Source organism: Astatotilapia calliptera, chromosome 15, assembly GCF_964374335.1.
Source record: "Astatotilapia calliptera chromosome 15, fAstCal68.1, whole genome shotgun sequence".
NCBI lineage: Eukaryota > Metazoa > Chordata > Actinopteri > Cichliformes > Cichlidae > Astatotilapia > Astatotilapia calliptera.
Window position 1 is genome coordinate 12,771,329 of NC_137436.1, and position 15,088 is coordinate 12,786,416.

The 15,088-nt window shown below is 42.4% G+C and overlaps 1 protein-coding gene across 2 annotated transcripts in view; it reads left to right on the forward strand.

Moving 5' to 3' along the window:
• The window catches only part of sesn1 (sestrin 1), a 73,805-nt gene that overhangs the window by 53,043 nt on the left and 5,674 nt on the right, over positions 1-15,088 (forward strand). Inside the window, exon 1 of one of the 2 annotated variants that reach the window (XM_080289592.1) lies at positions 14,545-14,887. The exons of the other annotated variant lie outside the window; for it this stretch is intronic. Coding sequence (XP_080145718.1) covers positions 14,786-14,887 — 102 coding nt within the window. The 5' untranslated portion in view covers positions 14,545-14,785. Of the gene's footprint in view, positions 1-14,544; positions 14,888-15,088 lie in introns of those variants that run through there. 2 annotated transcript variants of the gene reach the window in all.

The window sequence follows — 15,088 nt, forward strand, 5'->3', positions numbered from 1 at the left end:
CTCTCATGCCTATCCTGAATCAGCTACCCCGTCAGCCAATCGGTCCTTTATTTATGCAATTCTTGTTTTGGGTTTAGCCTCCTTGAAGCGTGCCTTCTGACACGCTTCAGAAAGTAGAAAAAATGCTGGTATATTGTTGTTGTTGTTTCTTTTCTTTCATTAACACTGGCTGAGATGAGAAAAGAATCTAAAAACTATAAGCACCTCTCTGTAATCTGTCTGTCTTCCACGCACACATACAGCTGTGCACATATCCAACACATGCTCTCCAATCAAAACTTTCACACTGAGAGACAGCAACTGGTCAACAGGATATAAAACCTTACTTTTTTCTTTTTTTTCTTTTGTTCTTTATTTCAGAAGTGACCTTTCCCCTACTTTGCTTTTTCTGCACCCAAGCTCGCTTTAGCATTTCTGCTATATTTGTGGTTTTACCCAAGTTTGTCTCATTAACGTTTTCAAACAGTGACATTTACTTTAACCCACTACTTTAAGCTGTAAGCTGGGTCAGGTGACCCGTGTATTTCACTTTTTAGATTTAGGCAAACTGTTTCTGTGTTGTAACTCTGCACAGATTTGTGCAGATCATTATCGGAGTCCAGCTCATTTGCTTTATGCATTATGGCTGAGTCATTGCCATGTATTTGATGAAAGGTTCACACTGTGACGGAGATCACTCTGCTGAGCCTCACCCCTCACCCTTCCTCTCCCTCCTGATTGGTGTTAGTGGAAGGGAAGATGACCATCTGCTGCCCCAGTTGCCCAGTGACTGGACAACAGCCCTCCCTTATGGCACAGTTCCACTGTCCATTGTCTGCTTGAGACAAGCGAGAGATAGTGTGTGTGTGTGTTCCATTTTTATGTGTGTGTGGCTTAATCTGTCCGTGTATATTTGTATGTCCTCCTCGAAGAGAGCAAAGTATTGTGTGAAGCTTTCCTGTGGGAGTCCCATACAGAACGCACCCTCACCCAGCAGGACAGTCTTCGGTGCGGTGTGCGCGAACTCGACCTTACAGGCGGGTTAGTGCAGGGTCAGATTCATAGGCTGCAGGCCAAAACTTTGCTCTGGTGCATAAAGAGAATGGATTTCCTCTCGAGACATGTGTCCATGATCACACACACACACACACACACACACACACACACACAAATAGAGGATCCTGTTGCATTCGCCTAGAAGGGAAATCTGTAGCATTGTCTTAATAGATGGTGGCTTGCACCTGATGCTTGTTGCTGTAACCCTTTAAGTACACTTATTCACTTTCTTCCTAAGAGCTAATAGTGAAGGTTGGCACCACACACAACTGGATTGTTTTCCTTTATCTTGATCAGCTAAACAGCTCTGAACTCTTGCTCCAAAATTAAAATTGACCACCAATTATTAGTTCCTTATTTCACTCATATAGACTGTTATAATGATGCTTGCTGTTCTTAAATCAAATACTCAAACAATGAAACTAATGTATGGTCAAAGGCCACTTTGTTAGGTGTACCTGTTCAACTACAGCTGAGTATGAAGGTCAAGTTCAAGTATGCTGGTATTTTGGAAAGTAGAGTGCAAATTGGACCAGCAAATTGGGACACTGTCAGCAGTAAAGCGGGTGTTTTATACACTGTTGTGATGAAGAGGGGGCTGAACTGCAAGCCAAAGCTGTATCTGTATTCTAACTTTCACCTGTGGTCAAGACATCTGGGCAGTGACCAAAAGAGTAAGGTCACAAATACAAGAGCTCAGATGAGTTTCCTACACAGGGTGGCTGAGAAACATGAGGAGCTCAGATATCCAGAGAGAGCTGAGAGTAGAGCTAATACACATTTACGTTGAAGGGAGCCACTAGAGGTGGTTTGAGAATCTGATAAGCGTGCATCCTGGGTGGCTCCCTTTGGAAGCTCACGCCTAAAAGGGAATGACCGACAGTATAGACCCAGAACCTCTGAAGATCTATCGTATCTGTCCTGGGAGAAGGAATATGTGCCTTAGCCCACCACAACACAACTTTAATTAAGTGTAAGATATTGGATGGACAAATTCTGCTCCCCAATGGGATATCAGCCAATCACATGGGAGCAACTCGAAGTTCATTTAAGCATATAGACATAGCCTGTTGATATTCTAACAGAGCATCAAAATTAGGAAGAAAGGTGATTTAAGTGACTATAAACTCAAGGTGGTTGTTGAGTTTATAGTCACTTGGGGATTGATGGGACTGACTTGGAATGACACACGCTGATTTACTTGGATTTTTACCCCACAACCATCTCTAGGGTTTACAGAGACTTGTCCGAAAAAGAGAAAATATCCAGCGAGCGGCAGTTCTCTGAGAGAAAATATTTTGTTGATGCCAGAGGTCAGAGGAGAACGACTGGAATTCTTGTAAGGCCAGGAAGGCAACAGTAACACAATCACCAATTAACAACACAGGTATACAGAAGAGCATTTCTGATTACACAACACTTTGACGATGGCTCAGGTTATCAAAGTTTTTTTGTTTTTAAATTTTAGTTGCATCTTTGTCTCTAAGTAGTCTGTGCTGCAGTGCATTTCTCAGGAATAAATATAAAAAAACAGAAAAAAAATGCACAGCTGACACACTTTTGAGGGAATAGTTCATGTTAGTACACTTTTTCACTAAATGTCTCCTGGTTGTAGTGAAAAAGAGGAACAGATATGAGTAGAGTAGGATCAATCTTCCCAGGTACCCTTTGGCATGAAAACAAATAAGCACACATAACACTGAATAATGCCTTTAAAGCACAACTTGCGTATTTAAGTGCACCTATGCTTGATTAAACACAGAGCAATAAAAGCTTTTTTGTCACTATGACAGTGATTTACTATGACAGTGATTTAAAACAGACTTATCTTTGTTTAGTTTACAGTAGAAGCCACCGAATATGAATCTAATCTATGCCTGCTTATTGACCGTCTTTGCTCATGAGCCCGTCTCAGTCCATGCTGATGTAACGCAGCATTTGGAGCCTCGGCAGGACGCAGACAGACGGCGCCCCAGGTGAGCCCACGCCGCAAAGATGAGAGTAGCTCATCAGGTTAACACGCTGCTTGTGTTTTCTTACAACAACTCCAAACCAAAATTGAAAGATGTGCAGTGGCTAACCACACATGTCATTCCCAAGATGACAGAAATGTAGTTGTTTCTTTGATAATGAAACCCAATCTGTTGTGTAAAGGGAGGAAAAAATACTCATCTTTCTCTTAGTCACCTCGGGCAGTTAATATAGTGTGTTTTTCGTTTGAGTTTGAAATCGAGACCGAGAGTCTGTTTTTAACTTTTCAGATCACACGTTTTTCTCAGGCTGTATTTAGTCAGTGTGATTTGACAGCGTTAGTGTTGTTATTCTTCTCACCCTGTTTCCATTTTTGTCACATCTCTTTTTTTTCTCTCCTTCCTGTTGCACAAGCTGCATCTCTCGTCTATGCACAAACAGGTAATGGAGTGACTGAACTGAGCTCAGTTACCCATTATCCCTCCCATTCACTCCTGTCAGTAATCTGCCTGCTCCTCCGCTGCTCTCCTTGGAAATCCGAGAACCCTCATGATACTGAACTTTTCCTCCCAGACATTTATTGAGAAAAACAAGCCTGGAGAGATTACTTTTTTTTCTGCTTAGCTGAACACATTCAGCTACAGTTCAGTCAGTGGGTCTTAAAGCTCCAACCACATACCAGACATTAGTTTGTGAGTGACAAAATTTATGAGCGACCGTTGAGCAATGCCAAATGCCTGTGTGGCTCAAAATGCTGTTAGGCTCCACTTATTCATTTTTATTACATTTTAACCCTGAATTTAGCCTTTATTGCATAATGAGACACTGTATATTAGATCACAAAAAAAAGAAGGAGCAGGGAGCAAGAATAGAAACTGACAAATACTCCTGAGCATAGCAAGGAGATCTTGTGGATTGGGAATGAGCCATGCTACTCTGGGTTTTTTAGGAGTGTGTGTGTGTGTGCTGTGTGATTGTGTGGGGAAACCTGATAGAAATCTGATTTGGCAGAGCTATTATCCCCTTTAGACTTCCAACAGTAGGCTTACACCGTGCTGTGGCTGCCACTAATCCCATAATGGGCTGACTTTGCACTGAAGCCGCACAAAGACCGTTCCCTTTGGTGAAAACTATGACAGTGGTTTCTGTTAATGGTGCCTATGTATGTGAGCTGCAACACTGTGTGTGTTCAGTTTGTGTGTGTGTGTGTGTCTCCTCAGGTGAGTGGGCAAAGATAGGTAATCTAGTGTACAGAGTCATCGATTTTCCCCGCTGCACAGGAAGTGGCTGGTTATTGATTCTCTGGGACAATGATGTCACTCCAGACGGTGCAGGGTGTTTACTTACCCACGATAATGTACGAGGCGCTTTGTCGCCAAACGCTGGTCAAATAACCCACTCCCTCACTCCTCTCTCTTCGCTCTTTCCACCTCCTGTCTTTTCTTTAATTGCGAATGCCCCCGTTAACCCCAGGTCCAATCATCACAGATGAGCGATGTCGTTTATAAAGGCTAAATATTTTTGCAGCCCTTTATGCTATTATGCATTTGCATTGTAACTTTAATAGCTTTTCCATACACATAGGGTTTTCCCTACACACTGCATTTGTTTAGTCAAAAATGCACTGATGTGACATTTGACTGTGAAGCAGGAAAACGGAAAGCTCGAGACTCTTCTAAGAAAACATTTGCCTTCTCTTTGTGTTTTATCTTCTCTCATTATCCCATCATTGTTTACTGAGTTCCGCTAAAGCAGGACTTTAGCTGTGGAGGATAAATAAACCACTATACTGTTCTATTATGTTAGTTAGTCCTAGTCTAATGAGTGGGAGTAGTGCCCAACCTCACTTTTGGCCCAACGGCATCTACCTGTTTGGCTTACGTAAGACCAGTAACTGCACAATAACAGCCAGCAGGTTAACTGCTTGTTAAATGCTTGTTTGTGGCACTAAAACAAAAAGTACTCACTTTTTTTTCTTTTTTTTAAGTGAAAAGTGTTTTTGTTTTTTAAATGAGTTGTTCATGTGTTCACAGAGTGACTCATGTTTCTCATCAGCACAGGAACGCAATTGGTGCATGCTACACTGGAGAGGAGCCAACTTATCTTAATTCATGTAACTCTTTAAAGTTGGAGAGATATTTGAATCAGTCTTGCGACCACGAGGGGAATGATATGATAGATTTTCTGCCATTGCTTTGCCCTTTTCTCGGCTCCAAGGGCCTGTAATTAATTAACCACAGAGCAAATACGTCCAATGCTACCTGTGGCATGAGACAGAGGACCGCACACGCGCACACACACACAATGCAGGCACACTTCTGTGAGGGTTCATGAGGTCCACAGAGAGTTTGTAAATGCCAAGAGCAAACTCATGTAAACCCTACACATTAACCCAGTTTATTTTTAAGCAAAGCTAAAGAGCAGGTGTAGAGGATTTGGGATAAAAGTATCTTTAGAAATGTAGCTTTTGACTAAATAAGTTTAGATAGTGCTTTTCACAGACTTAACAGCCGGAAAGTGCCGAACAACAGTTAAAATGCAATATCAACAGAGAATCTTGTTAAAGCAGAATTAGGAAAAAAACAAAAAAAAAACAAACAAACAAAAAAACAAAATGTCAGCAGGAGGCCTGATTAAACAGAAAAGGCTTTTAACTGTTTTTAAAAAGCCAGCCAAATGGAGCTGGAGCGGTAAACTGGTCCAGAGTCTTAGTGCTACAGACTGAAAAGCTTTGTCCCCTCGAGTCAAGCAAAACTACAAAAGCTGCAAGCAATTCGTAAATGTCTGCTGAAAGGCATGGAAGTAAAAAGATTTAATTTGCAAGGTGCAAAAGCTGCTGTACTCTATTTGAAATACATTTAATTCAACTTTGACTAAGACACTTGCATGCCTAAGTAGGCGGTGTTTATGCAAGCAGTGGGATGTATGAAGATATTTCAGCCCAGAAAATAAATGTGCTTCTGTAAGCATTTCCTGCTATTTTTTTCACATTGTTTCAGAAGCTACAGACTCATGATCTCACATCATGTGCTTAAGTTTTCATGTTTGAGGAACTCTCCGGTTTAAGTCCTTGGAAATGAACACGTATGATGGAGAGAACACGTCCTATGGTTGCTTATTTATACTATCACTTTTCTCTCTTGTGTTTGTACACATGATGTCTGCTGGCTTTACTCTGTTTGTGTTTTGTGCGCTTCCTTTCAGACCCCCTGTTTGGAGTCAAACCTGTTGTGCAAAAAGTAAGGGACAACTGAGAGGATCAAAGGTGAAGGGAAGTGAAAACAAAGGGATGTGTTGGCAAACTCTACTCATCCAGGCTCCTTCTGTTGACCTTTGACTGCTTCAGTTAGTTCTTGGAAAAGAAAATGATGCAAATATTTTTGCATAATTTTCAATCAATTTCCAGTTTTTATTTGAAACTACATAATTGTGGTAAAACATCTATGATGCTGCATCCCACTTAACAAAAAACAACAACAATATATATATTCTTTTGTTTTGTTTTGTTTTGCCTTTAATCACATTCCTTTCATTTGCCTTTTGCATCTAAAAAAGTCCAGATTCACTCCCTGCCAGGCTTTTAATACTCAACCTTACTGGCTTTATTCTGCACGACAAAACACAAGAACTCAGTTTTTTTGTTCTACTTGGATCATGTGATGTGGATGCTGGTGTGTTTGCTTGAAACATTCAGTTTCAGCCTCGGTCTTTTAAGTAGAGTCATGTGAAAAAGCGAGGTTTCACAGGACTCGTGTGCAGTGCTGTGAAAACTTAAGTACACCCCATGATTCAGTATCTTGTAGGGACCACCTTATGAAGCAATAACTCGAAGTGATCATTTTCTGTATGACTTTATCCATCTGGAACATCACTGTGGAAAACCTCCGGCCCACTTCTTATAGCGTTGCTTTGGCTCATTCAGCTTTGTGAGCATTGTTTATGTGCAGATGGCCTCACATTTGACTCTAGCGTAATTTGGTATACAGAAGAGTTCATGGTCAACTCATAACTACCCAGCCCAGGTCCTGCAACAGCAAAACAACCACTATGCTTGACAGCTTGATATCCTGTGTTTTGTTTTTTTGTTTTTATCCCCCCCACACGTGCTACTGCGTTATGGGCAAACATCTCCACTTTGGTGTAGTATGTCCAAAGGACGCTGTTCCAAAAATCTTCTGATTTGTTTAGGTTAAACTTTGAAACCTGCCATGTTCTTTTTAGAGAGAAGCAGCTTTCTCCTGGTGACCCTTTTAAACAAGCCATATTTGTTCAGTCTTTTTCTGATTGGACTGTTATGACTGAGGCCTATAAAGACTGAGATGTAGCTCTTGAGGTTTTTTGGAGTTTCTTTGATCATTGCATGGTCTGACCTTGGAATGAATTTGCTGGGACGTCCACTTCTCGGAAGACTTCAGCATTTTGCTAACACCCGCCTAAATTCTCCAGACCAGCAAACTGCCAAAGTGCCTGCTTTTTATAGACACTTCTTGATGATCGGTTAGTAAAGTGGATTTGATTAGCATCACCTGGTTGCTATGTACCCTCGAGAAGATTAAAATAATGTCAGATGGAAACATTTAAAAGCCTGTTGATCAAGTCAATTTCAACCACGAGCAAGATGATGCTCGTGGTGTCACAGTGTGCGAAGTAAAGGCTCGACAGGTGTAGAAACAATAACTAATTAACAGTTTATTATAACTTAATACACAAAACTTCAGCTGCTCTGTGTTACACTTTATGTAAAAGTGAATTCAGTATGGAGTAAATCAGCCTCAAAAACAAATCTACATGTACAAAAGAAGTGAAATTATGAAATAAATGCTATTTTAATCTGAATTCACAAGCCCAACCATCAGCTGCACAAAATAATCTCTACAATGAATGGAAATGCTGAGTCAGTGACGACAGCAGAAAAGGACGGGCGCCAAGGTGATTGAGTTTCCAACCAATCAAACTGACATTTCATAAACAATTAAACGTTGATATGGCAATCGCCGTGACGTCGCACTCAATGTCCTGCTGGCCGTTTTGTTCTGCGATTCAGTACCAGAGCTCATTGCCTATTTATGAAGTAATAAGACACGGCCAAAACAGTTCGAGGGTAACGATTAGGCCATATCACTTCCTCCACCCTTAAAGAGCAGCAGTATCACATCCCTCTCTTCAACGCTGCAATCAAAATACATCCTGGTGAAGGCAACAGATTGAGAGGTGGTGGAAAAAGAAAGGGGCAGAAGTGAAAGCATTGAAAGGAAGAGGCAGATTAATGCAGAGTGCAATCATTTCTAATCTTTGCTGTAGCCACTGTGATCTATTACATCAGACTTTTATTAGTGTCTGAACCGGTGTACTTAGCCGTGGTCGCCCCTCTCATAACCAACAGTACTTCTTAATCTAAGTAAGAGTTCACCAGGTTTTATATGAGCAAGGTGGTGATAACAGTTTTTTCTTTTTTACCAGTCTTTGATTCAGTGGCTCACATTATAACAGGAGTAGCTCCAAGGAAGATATTGCTTTCTTTTTATATTTTTGGGGAGTGACTATCCCACAGAAACCGGTGAAGGGTCGGGACTTTTGTGCGCCGTTTACAATGCCTGTCAGGGATTACAGGGTGACGATCAACACCTTTTTGGCTGCTTTCCCAGTAAGATGAGTCATTTCTTGCTCAGTCAGCAAAACCAAGGTCTTGTCAGACAGAGAGAGAGAGAGGAAAAAACAGCTGTGCATGCAAGCAGGCACATAGAACTATTAAAACCAGAGGTGCTGTCTTCTGATGGGTTGTTGGAGTCCTGATGTAAACATAAGATTAGCCATGTGAGCCCCATCTGTTAGTCTTTAGGTAACATAAATACTAGAAGTAAGTTTGCCTTTAATTTTGCAGACACACTCACTACCACACTTTGTAAAGCCCTTTGGACTTGCACTGTTATCTCTTGACTCTCCATCAACAAGCCTATTGATGTGAAAGGGCATTTGAGATTTTTATTATAGAAATGGAGAGAGAGGCAAAAATATGACGTTTCTACTGATTTGTGGCGGCTTTGTCATTATCATGCTAAAGATAGCAGGGGAGGGTTTGGTATTCTGTGTTTTTCTGTGGGATCTTTTTCTCTTGGAGCCTGTTGTATTATGACAGCTGCCCTCTCCCTGTTAAAATAACATCCCCGGGAACTCACTCTTCCTCACGTGCACATGGGTTGCAGGCCAACACCTCTTCCCCTGGATTGTCGACCACTGTACATAGGGATTTGTGCATGTGCATGTTTATGCCTGGCATTACAAAGCCATAAAAGAAAGGTTACTTTTACTCCCAGATACCTCTTTCCCCTTCGTTTTTCTTTTTTCCGTGTGCTCCCTAAGGCCTCTGCAGTTCCTCTGCGTTTCATGGAATCCAGGGAACGTTGCTTCCTCCCAGTGTTGCTGTGTGCTGGACCAGGAGCTGCTGGTCTTGGAGTGGGGGGGGCACGCCTCTCCTCTCAGGAAAGAAGGCGCTTGGCGAGACCACTCCACTCTGATAGCCTGCCAGAACATACACAGATCAGGGGGGAAAAAGGAGAATGAAAAGGGACCGGGAGTGGCTGAAAGAACCAAAAGGCTACTTTGGTCCGGTTAATTCCCGCAAAGATTCAACTTTTACTCACAAGTCTTTACACAAAGAGAGAATTATGGTTAAACTACATAACATCAGCTCTCACGGCTGACTCTGAAGCTTATGATCAAGACTTTCCCATAACTTAGGATGAGTTCTGTAAGCCTGCGGGACAGGTAACCCTTTGCTCATCAGATGAACAGGCGTAACCTTAGAGCTGTGTTTGAAGAGTGGGGACGAGGAATATCCTCTTTATCTGTGTACAACGTTAACACAAAGTCTGCATGTGCCCAAACTTGGTATATAAAGGTATCGATTTTTCTCCTTTACTGTTAAAAACAGGTTTCACGGCTTTTCAAAGGGACGTGTTTACATGGAAAAACTTCTGTAGTTGTTTTTCAGAGAGGAGAGCTGCTGTTGTGAGCCTCAGGGCTAATTTGAAACATGTGGTTTTTGTGTGAGGCTTTTTAGACATTTTGTTTTGCCACTTTTTATCAGAGAAACTCAAACAGACAGAAATTACAACTTTGCAAATACACAAGAAAACCAAATAGTTTTCTGTGAAGCAGGCCAGATTAGGACTTCATACCTCGGCAGAACTTCTCTCTCTCTCTCTCTCTCTCTCTTTCTCTCTCCCCTTTTTTTTCAGAGAAACAAGAGAAGCAGAGAGAGAGTGCAAAGAAGATTGGTTCCTGAAACTGTTGTTCTGCCCTGTGATTGGTGAAAGCCTGTTGCTAGGCTTATGTCAGTGTTTGAGAGTTTTCCGCTTTCTCTCCTCTGTGCACTGATAGGTCAGGTTAGAACTGGTCTGGTGGACTTCTGCCACTTGTTGAACATCCCCACAGTTTCTGCGGTTCCCTCGCTTCTCACTGCATGAGAAAACACGGCAGCCGCAACGCTGAAAGACACACGTGCAGAATTTACACCCGGCGTCGCTTCCTCTCTGTTTTTAATTCTTATGAACTTTTTATCAACCTCTTTATTGGTTTAAGTCTGTTGTTAATTCTTCCGGGTGCTCGTAAAAGGGAAAAACAGCTGCTCTTTCTGAGCATTTGAGAAAGCAGCTGCCATTCTTTTAAACTAATAAATGTGAACTCTATTCTACAGCCATCACAGTTTAAAACCTTGAACTCTTCCGTGTCATTGAACTTTACACCTTTTTCTGTGCTCTTTTATGCTTCAGTGCACTTTGTATGGTTGAAGTAGCTGTAAAACATTTGTATTTAGTTTTGTTTTTGAGGCATAATAGACTCAAAAAGCATTTAAATAACTTTGTGGAACATAATCCACTTTTTTTCACAGGCTCGATACATTCCTTCGACACTGTTAGCTTTGTGCTTCCTTCTCTTAAATGTGTAAGCTGATGCTCCCATGCACAAAGCACACAAGCTTTGATGGCCCCCGTTTCATGCATTAAAGGAAGCTTATGTAACCCTCTGATCAACAGCCTCTGGCCACAAAAAAGGGGTATCATGAAAATGTTAGTAAAAGCAAAATTACTAAAGTTTGCTTATACACTTAATTAAGTACACTTCTACAACACAATGCAAATATCTAATCCGCCGATCACATGGCAACAACAAGACGATATGCTGAAGTTCAAACTGAGCATTAGACTGGGGAAGAAAGGTGATTTAAAGCTGGTCTAAATATTTCATGAACTGATCTACTGGGTTTTTTCTGCACATCCATCTCTAAGGTTTAAAGAGAATGGACTGAATGGGGGATATTTTTTGGCACACTTTGACAACTTGATGGGGAAAAAGTGGTGGGGATTTCAAGGGGTAAAAGTTAAATGCTGCAACCTAACTGGGTATTGTTGTTGACCATATTCGACTGGTCCAAAAGTAAGAAAACATTCAGAAAACAGTGAAATCGAGAATGTAAAGGACAAATTCCACCAAAGTGTGTGAGACACATTGCATGTTTACAATGCCACAGGGGTTTGCCAAACGTGGCTAAGACTAGCGGACCGCTAGTCTGAAGCTGCCTTTTTGTTCCTCACAGGTTAACTTTCATATGGCTGTACTGCATGTGGTTGCGTATTGGCCAAGTGTGGTTCTAAGCCTCTAACTCAGCCCACATAGAAATATTGTATTGGGTAAAACCATACTGGTTTAACTCTGTGCCATCTGCTAGTGGCGAGTGACTGCGTGACATTTTAGACCCAGAGGCTAACCAGGGTTTTATTTGGTGTTCGGATTTCTAATCGCTCACGCTGACCTGAATTTGTTTACATTTCTTTTTTTTTCTTTTTTTTACTCACCTCTTTTCTTGCTACCTTTAGGTGTCATTGTGTGGTCCAAAGTAGCTTTAAATAATTGTACCTGCCTACAGTCTTATGTCATTTAAAATATGTAAACAAGCATTTATGAACAAAAAAAAAATTTCCCATCCCTTGACTATGAAAGTTCATAGAAATATTTTTTATTACCATTAGTGTAACTAGTGGAAGTCTGTCCATTGTTCCGGGCCCTTCCTCAAGCAGATAAGTATCTGAAACAAATATGAGATGATTCCTGTTGTTTGCAGAAGTCTTTCCCTTCATTATAACTAATCTTTCCAGTGTTCTCTTAACCCTGATCCTATCACACACACACAGTGACATCTTCAGAGTGGGTCAGCGGCCATCCCAAATCTCAAAGGTCACTTGCTAATCACCCAGTAACAGCTAGTAATCCTTTCAGTTTAATTTAAAGCGTTCATTGGATGTGTGGCCTTATTTCTCTTGCAGCAGTGAGCCATTCAAGAACAAAGCGTGCAAATCAACGTCACTGTCGCTGACATCAAACCAATTACTGAGATGCTTAGAGATGTAGGTCCTCACACTCCCCCGAGACACCTGCAGTGTGGTTTTTTTAGTTGTCACACTGTGTTCTGAATCAGCTTCAGAAGATACACGGGAATGTACAAAGTCTTAGAGGCGCCACATATTGAGGTGAGCAGTTCAGTTAGGTTTTGTTAAATTGTGTCAACACCCAAGACAAATGAGGAAACACACAAGGTTTAGCGGTTCGGAAGAGTCTGCTCGGTGTTAAAAAGCATGTGTGTTGTTTATGTAATTCAGGACTGTGTACTGACTAAAAAAAACCCAACATAAAGCTTGTTATCACCCAAAGAAATCATGGCCTTAATCAAGGTAGGGGCATGTACAGTATTCCCTGAATCACAGAGACTCTCCCTCCCCCCATAAATGTGAGTACAGTAAAGCCTACTGCGTAGTCGGTGCGTGGACTCTGACAATAGTGTTTGGCCTTGTCTGCGAGGCCGGACCCCCGCGCCTAAGCGCTTTTATGTGAAAAGGTTTGGTGTGTCGTCAGCCCGAACGCTGACAAGCCTCTTCTGCAGCTTTGCTGAGCCATGGGGCTCCCGGCAGCCCTGGGAGTGCTGACTCCAGCCCTGGGAACATGTTTACTGCCGCCCTGCACCCCACCCTGTGGCATCAGGAGAGGGACTGGCAGAGGTGGTGTTAGTGGTGGCAGTGGGTAGTGTTGGTGATGAAGGTGGAGGAAGGAGAAGTGGGTGCGGGGTACACACAATGAACCTGCTGAACATCGTACTATCATGTTATCAGCACTGGGGACTTGTAGTGGGTTGACAAACTGGCAGGGCAGGCTCTTGATTGGCGAGTGCAGGGTCAGACTTGCCTTTTCTTGACTTCCTCTTTTTACTCATCGTTTTCTAAATTTAGCTTGTTTTTTTTTTATTGGCTCTTCCTCCAGAGTCGGTCCGAATGCTGATTTAATCATGACTTGTTGCTGTAAAGATTACCCAATTTCAGGACAGTTTGTCAAACTCTATGGATTCTTAAAACTTAAAGCACACTGTTGAACTTTTGTCCACATGAAAAGAGTTTGTGTGAAATCTCTTAAAAGAAAAGCTCCATTTGCTTTGGGAAACATGTTATCTTGAAATATCGTGTGTCTGTCTGTGTGTCTTTGCAGCCACTTTGTGGATGCGTTAGTGCTTTTGTAATGTGGTTGCTGGCAGTCCAGAAGAAACAACATTTGACTCACATGTGCTGCTGAACCATCTACCTCCTGTTCATAAAGATTTTCACATATAAATGCCCTGCATCTTGCACCTAAAACAAAATAAAAATAACTTGTGTGAATGAAATCAGATGTATAAATATAAAGTTTGCATCGCGCACAGTTGTTTTCCTGATGGTCTCATGTGATATCCCTCTGAGTAATCATTGACTTTGTGAACCACTGCGATGTGATAAACCAGTTATATGCCGTTCTACTGAATGTGTTATTGTCGGCTGGGATAAACAAAGCCATAAGAGAGCTGCCTTTCTTATCTTTGCTTCCTCCTGGCTTTTAAAAAAAAGAACTCCTTCGGTCAGCCTGATTGGTGGAGAAGTGGCAGCATTTGTGGTGCGATAGGCTGCGGTGAAAAACCACCAACTGAAGGGCTGTTGTTGCAGCAGGTCCTGCACCGATCCATCTCGATGATCTTTGCACAGTGGACCTCTTCTTTTTTTTTTTTTTTTCTGTTTCCACTACTCAAGGCGAGCTGGGGGCTCAGCTTACACCCCCCTGCCCTCCAGTACAGCAACAAGGGAAGGTGGTGGTGCATGCTGGAGCTGGCTTTGAGTGGTTGTTGTTTTCCCTGAATGCACAGATAAACTCCCAGATTAACCCACGCAGACTCCATGTTCAAGCTCCATTTTTGTCAGCAAGAACTATTTTAAGCATTCCTGCAATGTGATAAGCGCGACAGGGTGGTATTGATTTCAGCCTCAAGCCATCCTGTACTGATTGCATGTATCAGTCGGCACATAGAGCTTAATACATGACAGTAAATGCAATCATAATTATTGGCAGCAGGGAACAAAAGAAAAAGAGAGAAGTGATGATGTTTTCTTAGAGGGGGGCGTCTCTCAGCTCACCCGCACCCCTCCTCCTCCTCTTCGCGCTTTACCCCCGCCCTCCAGATTTACCATTGGCTGGCCGGAGGCTGTTTTCCTCATGCGATTGGTTGCCGAGCGCGTCGATCACGCGAGCCCCGACTTATTTACCGAATGTATGAGCGAGAGAGGAGCGCATTCTGCTGCCACAGCTGACAGCCGAGCGCTGTGCCTAGTGCCCGGAGGAACAAAGAGAGGAGGCGACAGGCATCAAAATTACATGTTTTCGCCTTTTTTACGCCGCTGAAACGACACAGGTGCAGCGAGAACGCGAGATGAGGCACGCGGTCGCACCGGCAGAAAACGTGGAAAATCATTCGTTTGCGGTGACAGGCTTGTTCAAGATATGCACCCATTGTGAGCGGCTGGGCAAGAAGGTAAGAGAAAGACGAGAGGGGGGTAGAAACAGGGAAAAAAAAGAAAAGGCAGCGAAAGGCAGCTGTCGGTGAGCCTGCTCCGGTGATCTAAGCTGGGATTTCTCTAGCTTATGTGGCGTTTAATTTTTTGTTTAAAAGTGACGTTTTCCTCTTTAAAGAACGAGCTGCAGTGCAGCCTTTTGTCCGGGCTTGTTTGCGACT